Source organism: Sardina pilchardus, chromosome 17 (genome assembly GCF_963854185.1).
Source record: "Sardina pilchardus chromosome 17, fSarPil1.1, whole genome shotgun sequence".
Classification (NCBI taxonomy): Eukaryota; Metazoa; Chordata; class Actinopteri; order Clupeiformes; family Clupeidae; genus Sardina; species Sardina pilchardus.
The window spans coordinates 28,852,290-28,866,057 of record NC_085010.1 but is presented as its reverse complement, the minus strand read 5'-3'; the positions used below and the strand labels follow the sequence as shown (position 1 = coordinate 28,866,057).

The following is a 13,768-nucleotide window of genomic DNA, read 5'->3' as shown; positions in this document are numbered from 1 at the left end:
GTTGCCAATTACCGGTATAACTTTCCATTGACACTAACATAATTATAAACTACGGATTGTGATATGTGAAGACCAAGCTGAATGTGGAAATACTGTAGGCTACTCCAAAAAGTTTATTTAGAGGAAAGTGCAGCCGCAGTTGTCGGAACTCCTGTAAAAGCAGCACAATTTCCACGGTTCTAATTAAGCGCGCAGCCAGAACCGTGCACAATTGACGTGCACTTCCACACTCGCTAGGCTGTTCCATTGCATGTGATCTTGACGGCTGGAGAGGGTACTGGGAAGGTGTGTAGCCTTGTCTCTCTAGCACTCGACTTGAAAGAAAGCATTCTATCAAGGACGAGCTCTTGACTTTGAGAAACACCCCCTGTCTGGCAACCAGACGTTCATTTTCTCGTATTTGAAAAAATGCCCATCCGTTCATTGGGCGCCACGGATGTCAATCAAATGCGTCTCTGCATAGCTCTTCATGGTCTTGCTTTCTCCCCTGTTCTGTGATTGGCCTCCAACATCAGGCGAACATGGGGGCGTTAGTTTCCAGACTGCCTTAGCAGCGTGAAATAAATCACCGCGCAAGGCAGTATGGGAAACCCAGGCTACCAATTTCCACTACCATGGAAAAAGTGGGCCGGTATTGGGCCTGAAATTCCCGGGCTGAAAAGAGGCCCCACTCCGGCCCTGATTGCAGGAATTCTTTATTGTAGCCTATGTACAGTATATCGTGAGATTGTGCACTCGTTGTGCTCGAATAGTGCACTAAATTGAGTAAATAGGCTATTAGTGCACCCATGCTAAATGTGCTTAGATTTACGCTAAGTGGTACAGACAGTACATCTAATTCATGGTTCATTTCAGCAGATCGAGACAGAACATGGTTGTGTGTGTGTGTGTGTGTGTGTGTGTGTGTGTGTGTGTGTGTATGATAATCTGGAAATAAACAAGGAATTGTTTTCAAAGACATTTATTTTTTCAGTGAAATGCATAATATATTACTATTTCAATATATACAGTTATATAACTTTGTTGCAAGGAAGAAGAACAAATACTATTTGAAGTTTAGATGCTTGACTACAATACAAATGTTCTTTTAACAATGTCTAACTCAAATGAAGCACTGTTAAAGTACCATTTCTATTTATTTCAGCAAAAAAACAGGATTTAACAGCCACACCAGTCAGGATCTGCAGAAGACAAGAACAGTAGAAAATATATAAATCAATTAAACAAAGTAATCAAAGTAAACATGTCTATGTTAAGCTAAATACATTTCCAAGCACAAATACCTGATATTTACTATAGTCTTTATAAAGAAATTGTGTTACCTGTAACGTCAATGATTACATCTGCAGTAGCGACCTTCTCAGTGAACGTATTCTCCGCTTTGCATATCAGGGTTTCGGTGGCCACATATTTACTGATGGTGAGGTCAAAATTACTGCCATGTAGTGTTTTCCCATAGACCTCCCATGTGTAGAAACAAGGTGGAGTGCAGACAGCTGAACACTCAAAAGTGGCCTTCACACCGACTTGTACTGAGTTTGGTCCAGAGATAGTGATGTTCTTTGGGCCATCTGCAAGGAATGAGGATCATTATCTGCATCTGGAATAATATCTCTCTGCACACTTCATTGCAATTCACATTGATTACTTTCATAATCATCACATTCTCGCTCAATTACAAGGTTGAATGACATGCTTCACATGTAATAATGTGTTATCTCTAGGCTATATTTTCACACACCCATTTTTCAAAGCATTTTTCTTATCAGAACACATAATTGTAGGAGTGGTAAAAAGCTTCCTGGAGGTTAGCCAACTCACCAATCAGCTCAATAAGCACGGACGCAGAGGCACTGCTTATAGGCAGAGTTTGGACGTCAGGATTGGTGGCTGTACAGGTCAGAACACCCTCAGTCGCCACACTTGCTGAGCTGATCGAGAAAGTGGCGTCTGTGGATACAACGTTCCCCTCCAGAAGCCATTCGTAGGTGCATGCTGGGTAGCACTCGGATGAGCAGGTGAATGTTGCGGAGGATCCAGCGAGAAGGAGAAGGTCGTTGATCAACTTGCTTTGAACTTGATGTCCACCAGAGATGGTCATTTCAGCAGTTACTGGCCCATCTATAAAACATAGTGTACATTGGTTATTCGTAGGTTTGACTGTATATGGAATCTTTTAATATTTATGTTGTTTCGCATTCACTGTTGTCCAAAGCAACACACAACAGTAATAACATTGTAATACCTTTATACATTAGCTAATCAAAATACACCTCATATCACGTCATACATTCCAGTGTACTCACAGATGACATTGATCTGATATGGGATTCCAGGGATGGTTTTTCCCAGCAATTTAACAACACACTGATATTCGCCTGAGTCCGAGGGATGGAGTGGCTCAAATGAGAGGATCGCATTGTTATCAGAAAAATGGATGTCACTTGTGGACAACGCTTCCCCATTTTTGGTCCACTGAATTTCAGATCCTTGCTCTGCTCCAACACACTGCAGAGAGTAGGAGCTGTTTGCTCTTGGCTGTGTTGCGGTGATGGGCTTAACACCAACTGTATCTGGTGGAGGAGAGAAAAAAAAGATAGTTGGATTGATTTATGTGAGCAGCTCATATAGGTATTATCCAGTGCTAAACCCGTCGTCTCTCTTGTACACGGTGAAAACTGTTCAAAAGCTCAAACAGTTACATATCAAGTGCTCAGAAATGGTGTGTTGTTCCTTACCAGTGACATTGAGAACCTTGGTGATGCTGTAGGACTTGCCAGACAGGGTGTTGACCACGGTACACTGCAGTAGCTGTGTGTCAAAGAAGCTCTCCACACTGACGTCCAGCATGTTGCCCAGCACCGATTTCTCTTGTTCGAGGATGGGCACAGACACTGGGTCGCCGGAGAGGGTTTTCCCTTCAAAGCGCCATGTGATGTTGCATGCAGGAATGCAGTTGGCAAAGCAGTAGAAGGGGACCGTGGCCCCTACCATCACAGCTGATGGGCCTCTAATGGAGGCTTCCTGAGGCCCCTCTGAAGAACATCAAACATGTGGAGATCAAGTTGCTTTACTGAATAGAGGAAATGTCTACTAATCTGACGTCTTGTCCTATGAACAGTGACACTTAGAGTCACTTAGCGTTTTTTATTTTGTGGTTAAGTGATTTACACCAGCATGGTAGAACCAGATACACTGACATGAAAGCCGTAGGTGGTTTAAAAATGCACGTAGAAATGAGGGGGAAATATGTTTAGACTACTGCATATTTCATCACTGTCAGTGTCATTAATTCTATCTTCATGTTGGATTTATTTTTATAGAGTATTATACTGCCATTATTACTATTATTATTATTATTATTATATTATCATTATTGATGTTATTGGTGATGTTGTTAATGATGTTGTTGATAATCACAACAATAATGATAAAAACAGCAACAATAGCAATGTAATTAGCTATCACTTATTGAAAGATGTTACTTACGTGCCACCAAAACCGTATGGATGGATTCCATGAAGAGGCCAGATAAGGTGTTCTGTGCCTTACAAATCACCGTTACTGATGTGCTCTCGGCTGGTGTCATGTAATGCACTTCATTGGAGTTTTTCCATGTTTGGTCATCGATGTACCAGGTGTAGTTACAGGAAGGGGAGCACACGGCGGAGCAGACAAATGTGTACTCATCCCCCCCCACCAGCATCTTGGGGGTTGTGATAGTGACATTTAAAGGCCCCTCTGAAAAGAATACAAATGTTCCACCTTAATGCTTAAGAAACATGAGGATTAAGTATTGATAGCGCAACCTTGCCTGATAGCCCTCTTAGTGGAAAAAGTGCATACTGCAAAACTCTTATTACTCAAGAGCCCTCTGGAGTTCTTGTATCTTGTATTTATCTAGATTGCATGGCAGTGACTGTCATAGAATCAAATAAATCATTATCTCACATAATGCCTAAAAGTGCCTCCAAAAAGGACACTCAGACGAGAGAAAAAACAACATTCAAGCTGCTGTAACTCTGTCACACTGTCACTCTGACTCTTTCTCAGAATTCTACAGCTTTCACAAGAGGTCAAACATGTGACGATGGGCCAAAGTATGTGGGAACACTGCCCTCAAGGAGATGATGTGCAGTGTCGGGCAAAGAGACGTAAAATGGGGCTGCAAGTTAATTAATTGCCATATTCATAGGTCATTGTAATACTACATTGGGGTAACTCTTTCCCTACAGAGTGAGGCCTATAGCCTATTATTTAACTCTTTTGGCATCAGCTTCACATCAGTATTACATTTAAAACAGTTAATAAACTAAAATCAACACATTTTTGAAAACATAACACTGCTGGGGCAGCAGTGGCTCAAGAGGTAGAGGAGTTATCAGTAACTGCAAGGTTGCTGGTTCGATGTCAACTCCTCATGGCCCTGTCAAAGTGCCCTTGAGCAAGACACCTAACCCCAGGTCTCTCGATGAGCAGGTTGGCGCCTTGCATGGCAGCCGCCGCCATCGATGTATGAGTGTGTGTGTGTGTGTGTGTGTGTGTGTGTGTGAGAGTGTATGACTGGGTGAATGTGAGGCATGACAATGCTTTAACTGCTCGCAGGAGTCGAAATAAGTGCTAAATAAATGTAGTCCTTTTACCATCTACAATCATGAGTGTGCTCACACTTTCTGTCCAACATTTTCAACAGTTTACATTCAATAAACGCTGAATTTCTTTGAGTGTCAGCGAGAAAAATAGAAAAAACATCAACATGGCAAAAGGGTCCCTGAGTGAGTGGTATGACGTGTTGTATAGAAAAGAATGGAATTTAAGTAATCCTGCAATCACGGCCAGAGCCCTTTACTCTTCCATACCCAGCATCTGCTGCAATGTTACTCACAAAAGCACCCACGCCACCCATTCATCACAAGCCTCCGACCGTACCTGCCACTTGCACCGTCTTGTTGATACTGGCACTCACTCCCGTCGCTGGATTCTGAGCCACACAGTTGAGGACTTGTGACTTTAAGTCAAGTATAGTCATATAAAGCCCACTGCCATGTATGATCTCCCCATCCACAGTCCAGCTGTATGTGCAGTTCGGGGAGCATTTTGCGGAACACTCGAAAGTGGACTTGATTCCTTCGGTGACCACATCGGGCCCTAAGATGTGCAAAGACTCAGGTCCATCTGTTTAAAACGACATGTTAAAAACGTTTTTAGATGATATACAGTATGGCGAGGCAAATATCTTTCAGAAATTTGTCATGAATTTGCTGCAATGTTTTAACACCGAACTGTAAAAGAGGATATTCTTCCCTCAACACACACCACCACCACCACCATCAATCAATATGCAGTTTGATTTGAAACAAACATAATGTTGGCACTGCATGATAGAACACAGCAGCACAACTGCATCATGTTCAGTGATGCCCGTGGCTAGACTCACATGGTTTCTCACTGCCAATGCCCTGTGGCTTCGCATTGCCAATAGTTCCTGTAACACATTTAAATTCCATCCTCCATTATACAAAACAGTAGTATTCACTGTTTAGTAGTAGTAGTATTCACAGTAGTATTCACAGTACAGAGTATTCACAGTTTTGGAAAATAATTATCAAACCTACCTGTCAGGCAAATAGACAACAGAAATACGCAGGCTTTTTGGGACATCATTTTGCTCTGAAGACCTGTACTAATCTCTCCTCTCCCTGGTCTGTGCCCTCATATATAATCCTTTCGAGTGGTAGCACACAGTCATATCTGGGATAGAAACAATGCCTTTATCGCTTACTTTTCAACTGATAATCAAGGCAAGGTCCTGTGTGCTGGGTTTCTAAGTGTGGGTGAGAAGAGGTGTAAATATACGCTAATTAAAAATGTTGAATCATGGTTCTGTCCTTTGTTCTCTGGGTAAATTTAAAAGTTTTTCTAAATGTAACAATATCACATTGTAGAGAAAAACATATAAATTGGCTAAATTAAAAGACACACCAATTGTTTTTTTTTAAGCTAGCTTGTTGTTGGAATCATATCAGGGCCTTTCCTTGCATATCTAAGCACAAGCATTCTTGATAACAAGATAACCAACCGATTAATTATGCATCAATAAGTGAGATGCCCATTGTCCTTTTAGAGGGCCGATAAATCAGTTGACACAAAAGACACTCCTATAGTTTGATTTGATTGAAGTTGTGTGATTGTATGACTGAGGTATTATATAAGTACTCGTCATTATTTGCTGAAGAAAGAATAACACAAGCCACAGAGCATTGGGTGGGTCTGCCACGTTTGGTCACACCTCAAACAGCTTGATGTGCAGTACCATGCATAGCAGTACATAACATGGCCGCCACACGGTGTTCAATACGATCTGAAGAAAATAAATCACACCATCTGTCTTCATCCCCAAGCCCTGCAGCTCTTTACTTGCTCTCCTCGTAATTGTTCAACTATTGTTGAAACTCAAATATGTATACTTAATGTTCATTCCACAAAATAGCCCAGTTTTGTACAAAGAGAAACATATGTGTTCTAAAGCCACTCATCCCACTACACTATTCCTCACTATTCCCTCCCCAAGGTCAAACACTTGTGTGCACTATAGCTCACAATGATAAATCTCCAACAACAGACAAAGTATATCCTTTGGTGACACCCAAGTTATAGTTCTGTATCTGTGTGTCTATACCTTTGTGTACTGTATGTATGCACGTGTGTGCAGCATTTGTGTGTGTGTGTGTGTGTGTGTTTAGCTGCTGAATTCTGTATACTCCTTTCATTCACCTGTATCCATATTGCACATGTACACTTCTTTTTTTTTTTTTTTTAAGTATATATTTTTGGCCTTTTTGCCTTTATTGTTACAGGACAGTGAAGAGTAGACAGGAAGCAAGTGGGAGGGGAGGGATCGGGACATGACCGCAGGCCGAATTCGAACCTGGGTTCCCGTGGGCACTCGGACCCGTACATGGTATGGGCGCTGTAGCCTGCTGTGCCACAGCACCCCCCGCACATGTACACTTCAGGCATTATGCAGTGGGCATCCTTAGATCGGATCAAAAAACGGCGTTTGGTCTCCCAGCATTTGAGGGGGCCACATAGAGGAGCAGACTCACAGCTAGCAGTGGCACCCAGGGAGTGAAAGCCTCTCTTCTTGATCAGCCTAGTGTGACTAAATGCTCACCAAGTTTCATGTGCCCAATTTTTTAAGGATTTTTTGTAATTTTAATGTAGCCCAAAAATTATGTATTTTTTTACAAAAGTCATGGTAGCGATTCAGACAAGGGTTTCTGCCTACGGAAATGTATGGCCACCGCACTAATGACTGTAACAGTCTATGCGTCACATGCTAATGCAAAATACACATTTGAAGCACAAAATCAGTCGCCTGAAACCATACTGTACAGCGCAGGCAAAACCTAACCCTGAGCCCTGAGCCCTATCAAAATCCAAAGATGAGGGATTTGCATTCAAATCTATTAACCTCAACTACATTGTCAAGTGGCGAAGAGGGGATTCCTAGTCTGGTTTTCACCATACTAAGCTCAATCTTTTAAGATTGAACATTAGTCTGGCGAGACTGCACTCCCATGTCGCTTAAATTTCGCTATTGTCACGTCACCGGCCAATAGCGAGCCAGGACGAGAATATGGCCGTTTCTGATTGGAGCCAAAGGTTCTGGCAGTAAACAGAGGAAAAAGATCTGCTGGTTTCCAGCCTGAGCTGCCGGGCGAAATTCAAATTCCCCGGAAGTTCAGGCAGGGTTCACCCAGCCTACGGGATTCCCTCAAAGTCGGCTTATGGTCATCAGGGGGAAATGACCAAACGGCAGTGACTGAAGAATAGGAGTGAGACCGTGAGGTGGAAGTTGATGGAGCTTAATTGTGAATGGTCAGCAAAGGCAACAAAATAGTGTGAAGATAACTTAATTGTTCTTGTGAATGGAACATGACCATGAGAGGGTGCTAGATATACCCATTAAAAAGATGAATGGGGTAAGGTCCAAAACCTTTTATCTCTTATCAGCTTAGTGGGGCAACATGCCAATTCCATGTCCATGGGAATGGTCAAAGATCTGTTAAAAAAAAAGAAAACAAAAACAAAGGCCAAAAGTTGACAAATGTTCATAATTATTTGTTCAAAAGTATTTGCCAAGAGTAGAGGATTATAATAAATGCACTCATACACTTGATGATACCAGCTAATGTGTTTGTAAGGACACATTATCAGAGTGACGCAGTACTTTAAACGCACAAAGCCGTCTGTATTAGCTTATCATGTTCAAACACTGCTACTGTGCTTTAGCGTCATCATAGAGGAGGCGCTTATGTTGATACTGAGACAATGAAGGGCAAAAGTTGGCAAACTGCCGATTCCTTGTTAATGCAAATTGTATGATGCAATTTTACCATAACAACAATGACTATAGGTAACATCTGTGAAACCTCTCAAAAGGCTTGCTCTGATGATAATAAAATGCAGAATATTTCTGTAACATTTGGGGCGACACAGTGGGGCACAGTAGGGCGTTGGTTATGGTGTGCACTGAATTGGAAATGAACTATTCTCCCTCTATCTGAGCACATAGAGAAACTGGATTGGCAATGTAATATTCTCTGTTAGTGACAGTGAAGTGTCTTAAACTAAACAGATTGCTCAGAGCTCAAAGCTTGTGCGTGTCAAGGCGCTGCCATCTTTATTACAACTTCCGTCCACGCGGTGGCGCACAATGTGTCAATCAACATTTGCAGGATATTACAGGCAAGACTGCAGGATCACAACATGGTGCATCAGTAGATGATTCTGGAGTGTACAGTGGACACAGTGCACATATGATCATACTGTACTCCAGAGGAGAGCAGTACAAAACCCTCCCAGATCTTACAGAAGGTGCTTCACCAACATGGCACAAATGCAGAGGACCAACATAGATGTTGACGTGTGGAAAGGGATACAGGAGTATGGGGGCATCATTTAGGAGGGCAGGCTTTCGTTTTAACATCAGTCTTTCAACTAGCCTGCACACCCATGTGAACCTTTGGCAAATTTGGGATTTGCACTGCAGGCCCATCTGGCCAAGAGGGCATTGAAACACCACTGTATTAATCCCCCAGGATTGAGGCTACAAAACAAATACCACCAACATTGTTGTGTGGCAATTAAAGTTTCTATTCTATTCTATTTAAGTTTAGTTGTTTAATTTCACTGCTAGTTGTGCCCCTACTGCAAGTCATACTGTAAGTCAATGAATCTTGTTCAGACCCACTCTCAATTACAATTGAGAAAGTCTGCATGCTAACCGTCTTTTAACCTTTAAGTTCCTATCCTTGAAAAAGTATATACAGCTTATTGACATTCTTAATCAACCAATGACATAATAGTGAACTATACCAGTATACAAACAAACTCATTGGGACCAAATACATGAAACAGAACTTTTTAGATGTTTAGAAACCGTTATTTGCATTGTCAGGCTTGACAGACTCTGCTAATCCCAGAATAGAACACCTCTAGATGTACTGCTTTACACACTCCCCTAATGAAACCAAAGCACCATTTGCATCGTCAGACTTCAGTGGTTCAGCTCTACTCCTAGAAACAGCACAGCTGCCAGGTGTGCACATTATGAGATCGGAACATTTTGCTACTATATTCTAGTAGTCCTATATATACAGTATTTGTTATATTATATGTTTTTCAGCTAATTATATATTTTATAACATCCAGCCAATAAAATAACAAATATTAAGGACAATTATCAATCTCACAACAATCTGCACAATCTGAAACTCAACACCTCTAGTCTTTTTACATAAATGAAATTGTCAGTTGAGTGTAGATCAGTTTTGTCATTGACTATGAGACCACAGTGAAGTTAGTTTCACTTTGCCTATGAGTTTGAATAATAAGTGTGTTCAGGTGCAGGCTATAGCAGTCATAAACAGGTTTTAGTGGAATCCCTGTTACATACGGTCACGCTTGCAAGCAGATTCCTTCAAATGCACCGCTAACTATCAAAACATAGGTTTGAAGTTGCGTTGCTTGCTGTTAAAGGGAATGACAGATGTAATTCTCATTGGTTTATAAAGGATGTTACGCCCAAAACACACCCATGACTGAGAAAGAAACATAAGCACAATCCTTTTGACCCCGGCACCCAACGATTGATCACAAAACCATTGAATTGTAATTGTGGCCTGGCCACGCCTTTAATGTCTATAAACTGTGCGTCTCTGATCATCCATTTCTGAGTGCCAAAATAGGGCCCTTAGAACCAATCTTTCACAACATGGTAAGGAATACTGTATTGCAGTGTGCACTGTGGTTCAAGCTGCTGGAGTTCAAAATAATCTGACCTGCAGTGATTTCACAAATGTGTAGCTCGTAGGGAGGGGGAATCAATTAAAATCAAAAATCAGGTTTTAGAATGTGAAAAAAGGATTTATTGATGAAATCAATATAGCAATGTTAAGCAAAACATAAACATTGAGGTACACATACAAAGCCGCACGCAATCCATCTGAAAACCAGACGGAGTGTTGAAACTGAGTGACTGAAGCCACTCTAGGAGCAGTCATCTCTCTTCAAGGTCTGAGTGACCGGTGACTGGGAGCCCTGTTTGGCCTCACAGGTGACTGAGATCCCCTTGACCCACTGCTGGAAGGGAAGAGTCAGTGTGCTGCTCCAGCTGTACAGGCCATCCTTCCCCGGTCCAAAGCGACTGACACCCCCCTCTGCGCTGTCACCATCCACCTTCCAGCCCAGGCGCCAGTCTGAGGGGAATCCCCCGCTGGCCAGACACACATTGTGTGTGTGTGTGTGTGTGTGTGTGTGTGTGTGTGTGTGTGTGTGTGTGTGTGTGTGTGTGTGTGTGTGTGTGTGTGTGTGTGTGTGTTGTTGCTAATAAAACTAAGTAAGAATTGTTGTAATTAGATTGATTAACTAAAATGTCTGAAATGAATTGCCTCGGGTAGGCAACAATAATGTAAGATTAACACAATCACAATCCTTAACATTTAAAGAAAGCACTTTTTTACTGAAAACATGCAAGTAGAAATAACAAAAGTAATGTAATATGTACAGCTTCAACAACTTTATAAACATACTCCTGAAAAATGTCTATGTAACTATGTGACTATGTGACTTACTTCCAACATCAACTCTAGTGCCTTTTCCAAATGTGTACCACCATGATACAAATCCTGTTAGAGGCTATACAAAAACCTTCTGTCCAATGCATTTACTGTAAGTCAGACACCTTTTGCTTTAAAAGTAACAAGCAAATATTGAGAATTCTCTGACAATTCTTCCTAAATTATCATTTGTTACCACATACTGTATATTGCATAAACTTTGTCTTTTACTTACGCTTTAGTATTAGACCTATAGACTTCATCTGATTCTATTGCAAGCTGTGACAAACCAACAAAGACATTTCATACAAGTCAATAACGTGTATAATATACAATAAAACAAAACTGATGAAAATGTGAAGACTTATAAAGTAAAGTGGAAAGTAAGCTTACATCCAAAACTGTTGTGCAGCTGAAGTCCACTGTGGCGCCATGGCATCAAAAAGAGCCTGAACAAATGAAGAGTTCTTTTCCAAAACGCTATATCCACCATTTTAATGAATTTTCATAAATCATTTTTTTAAATTCAGTTTTTCAAGTAATCTCAGTGAAACTGTATTGGGTTATGTTTAGTTGATTCATCTTTACTCAATAAAAACAAAACTGCATTTTTATTGATATTACCTGAAATACACAATTAAATAACATGATTTTTAAAAATGTTTTCAAAAATGGATTTAAATGGTCTTCAAATAGTCCAGGAAACTAGACTGATAGTAAATATTTCTCCCTTAATAGGGCCCATAGTTGTCCATATCCTTATATGTTTTATGTATAATGTACAGTATATGTTGAAAGTCAATGACAAGTTTCATTTTTTGTTTTTGTTTTAAAACATTAGTTATACCCAATAGTCAAAGCAGAGGTTGAAGTGACACACGTCTAATTATATTCTGGTTAAAAAATGAACAATTAAATAAATGGCATATTGATAATTGGATTTATGAAAATTGCAAAAATCTTTTGTCTCAATCCTTACCTCCTCATCTCCTCATACTGTATAGGCCTCCAGCTGTTGCATGCCGTGTGGGTGAGGGAGGTTTTTGTACAGCCCTTTACCACTGTGTGAATGGTGTGTACGCAGTCTGTCCGCAGTAATACACGGCAGCATCATCTATCTGCATGGAGCTGATGGTCAGAGTGTAGGTCAGTCCGTTGCCTTTCCCGCTGAAACGAGTGGACACACCGTCCTGCAGGGAACTCACTTTGGAGACCAGGAGAGTGGGAGCGCTGTTGTCTCTCTGCTGGTACCAGGACAGCTCCTCCACCCGATGGGTTGAACAGTACACAGAGCTACTAGCTATGCAGGTGATGGACACCATGGTGCCAGGTGCCACAGACTGAATGCCCGGGGACTGGGTCAAAACTACAGATCCACTGGAACCTGAGGAGAGGAATAATAATAAAAAAAATACAACATGAATTTGAAACAGGAGTTAATTGATGGATTGAAAAATAATTAATTGAAGGCTTTGTTAATGAAATGGCACATTTAGCTTATATAAAGGTTTGTTTCATTTGTTAACTTATCACTATTCATGTATCACAATAAATCATGAATCATAAATGTACAATTCAATTTAAATACATCTGAGTATGAAGATCACCAAAAAATAAGATAGGGAAACAACATACTAAACAGTTAACAACCTCAATCTCATCTCTGCAATGTATTCAAAAACATCTTACCATGGCTCCAGAGGAGCATTATCCAGGCAGAGATGGTGACCGACAACATCTCAGTTGTTTGAAGTTCTGCTGTGGCAATAGGTACAGCTGTCTGACGTTGACTCCTGGTTCCAAACCACTGGCCTTGCAGATTTTAAACATAGGGACCATGGACCTTATGAAAATGTGCTTCATATGCAAATATTCCCAGCCATGTATAACAAAAAAGGAAGTCTGAATAGTTATGTTACATGTAATTGACATGTACATGTGTACACAACACACAAAGTTGTATGTTGAATGTAATAATCCAGTTTGTGCATAATGCAGTGACATGTTACATATGTTACTGCATTAAGCACAAACTAGTATGGATTATTATGATGCAGTAATACATTTTCTGCTCTCTATTGGTAACCCTTGGTTACTGCACTTAAGTTAGTGGCTCCATAATATCAACTTCAGAATTTACATTTTAGGATGATTATTTAACAAAAATGCACACCAAAGCTCAACAGTTGCTACATAAAACTGTATTTCAAAATCAATGAACTCAAAATATATTTGATTTAAATAGCACACATGCAGCTGATGACATTTTTATGTTTTAATAGACATAGAGTATGAATGTCCTATAATCAATTATCCAAGACATTAATAAAAATCATCAATATGCTTTTATGAAGAGGAGCCTTGAAGGAGATTAGGTGAGCAATAGTCGACCCAATACTATAACATACTAAAATTATTACCCAATAACATTGCTCTATATTAGTGAACAAAACTCCTCCTAATACTAACACACTACAATGTAAAAGGACTGATGCAAGACACCAGTAGACGAATAATTATTCTCACACAGGAAGTGTGTCTGGAAAACTCCCCTCAGTGGAGAAGTCCCCCGCCTGATTTATGCCTGTCCTTTTCCAAAGAGCACGTCTATCTAGAAGCGCATTTAATTAGTGGAGGGGGGGGGG

General features: G+C 40.7%; 2 protein-coding genes across 4 annotated transcripts; both read right to left on the bottom strand.

The window, feature by feature from the left end:
* Window positions 1–953: 953 nt before the first annotated feature.
* Window positions 954–12,184, bottom strand: LOC134061872 (carcinoembryonic antigen-related cell adhesion molecule 20-like). 3 transcript variants are annotated; one of them, XM_062517687.1, is made up of 11 exons: window positions 12,103–12,152; window positions 8,000–8,065; window positions 5,616–5,824; window positions 5,438–5,485; window positions 4,930–5,175; window positions 3,490–3,741; window positions 2,739–3,035; window positions 2,307–2,573; window positions 1,822–2,121; window positions 1,323–1,571; window positions 954–1,181 (listed from the first exon to the last, which is right to left on the bottom strand). In XM_062517687.1, exons 3-11 carry the CDS (start codon window positions 5,662–5,664, stop codon window positions 1,159–1,161), a joined length of 1,731 nt encoding a protein of 576 aa, XP_062373671.1. In that variant the 5' UTR covers window positions 5,665–5,824; window positions 8,000–8,065; window positions 12,103–12,152; the 3' UTR covers window positions 954–1,158. The 3 variants fall into 3 exon arrangements, with proteins under 3 accessions (XP_062373671.1, XP_062373672.1, XP_062373674.1); XM_062517688.1 differs by lacking the exon at window positions 5,616–5,824 and having other exon boundaries at window positions 7,966–8,065; window positions 12,103–12,125; XM_062517690.1 differs by lacking the exons at window positions 5,616–5,824; window positions 8,000–8,065 and having other exon boundaries at window positions 12,103–12,184.
* On the bottom strand, window positions 10,417–12,931 carry LOC134062042 (immunoglobulin kappa light chain-like). The gene is made up of 3 exons (XM_062517914.1): window positions 12,813–12,931; window positions 12,182–12,507; window positions 10,417–10,890 (listed from the first exon to the last, which is right to left on the bottom strand). The coding sequence occupies exons 1-3, from the start codon at window positions 12,859–12,861 to the stop codon at window positions 10,555–10,557; spliced, it is 711 nt and encodes a 236-aa protein (XP_062373898.1). The 5' UTR covers window positions 12,862–12,931; the 3' UTR covers window positions 10,417–10,554.
* Window positions 12,932–13,768: the final 837 nt, after the last annotated feature.

Excerpts from the sequence above, each read along its gene's own strand:
- LOC134062042 (XM_062517914.1), bottom strand. The coding sequence starts at position 12,861 with ATGTTGTCGGTCACCATCTCTGCCTGGATAATGCTCCTCTGGAGCCAT. Across the intron at positions 12,508-12,812 it reads AATGCTCCTCTGGAGCCATG|GTTCCAGTGGATCTGTAGTT; the intron begins GTAAGATGTTTT and ends TCCTCTCCTCAG. Across the intron at positions 10,891-12,181 it reads ACACACCATTCACACAGTGG|CAACAACACACACACACACA; the intron begins TAAAGGGCTGTA and ends TAGTTTTATTAG.
- LOC134061872 (XM_062517687.1), bottom strand. The coding sequence starts at position 5,664 with ATGATGTCCCAAAAAGCCTGCGTATTTCTGTTGTCTATTTGCCTGACA. Across the intron at positions 3,742-4,929 it reads CAAGACGGTGCAAGTGGCAG|AGGGGCCTTTAAATGTCACT; the intron begins GTACGGTCGGAG and ends TATTCTTTTCAG. Across the intron at positions 2,574-2,738 it reads CAAGGTTCTCAATGTCACTG|ATACAGTTGGTGTTAAGCCC; the intron begins GTAAGGAACAAC and ends CTCCTCCACCAG.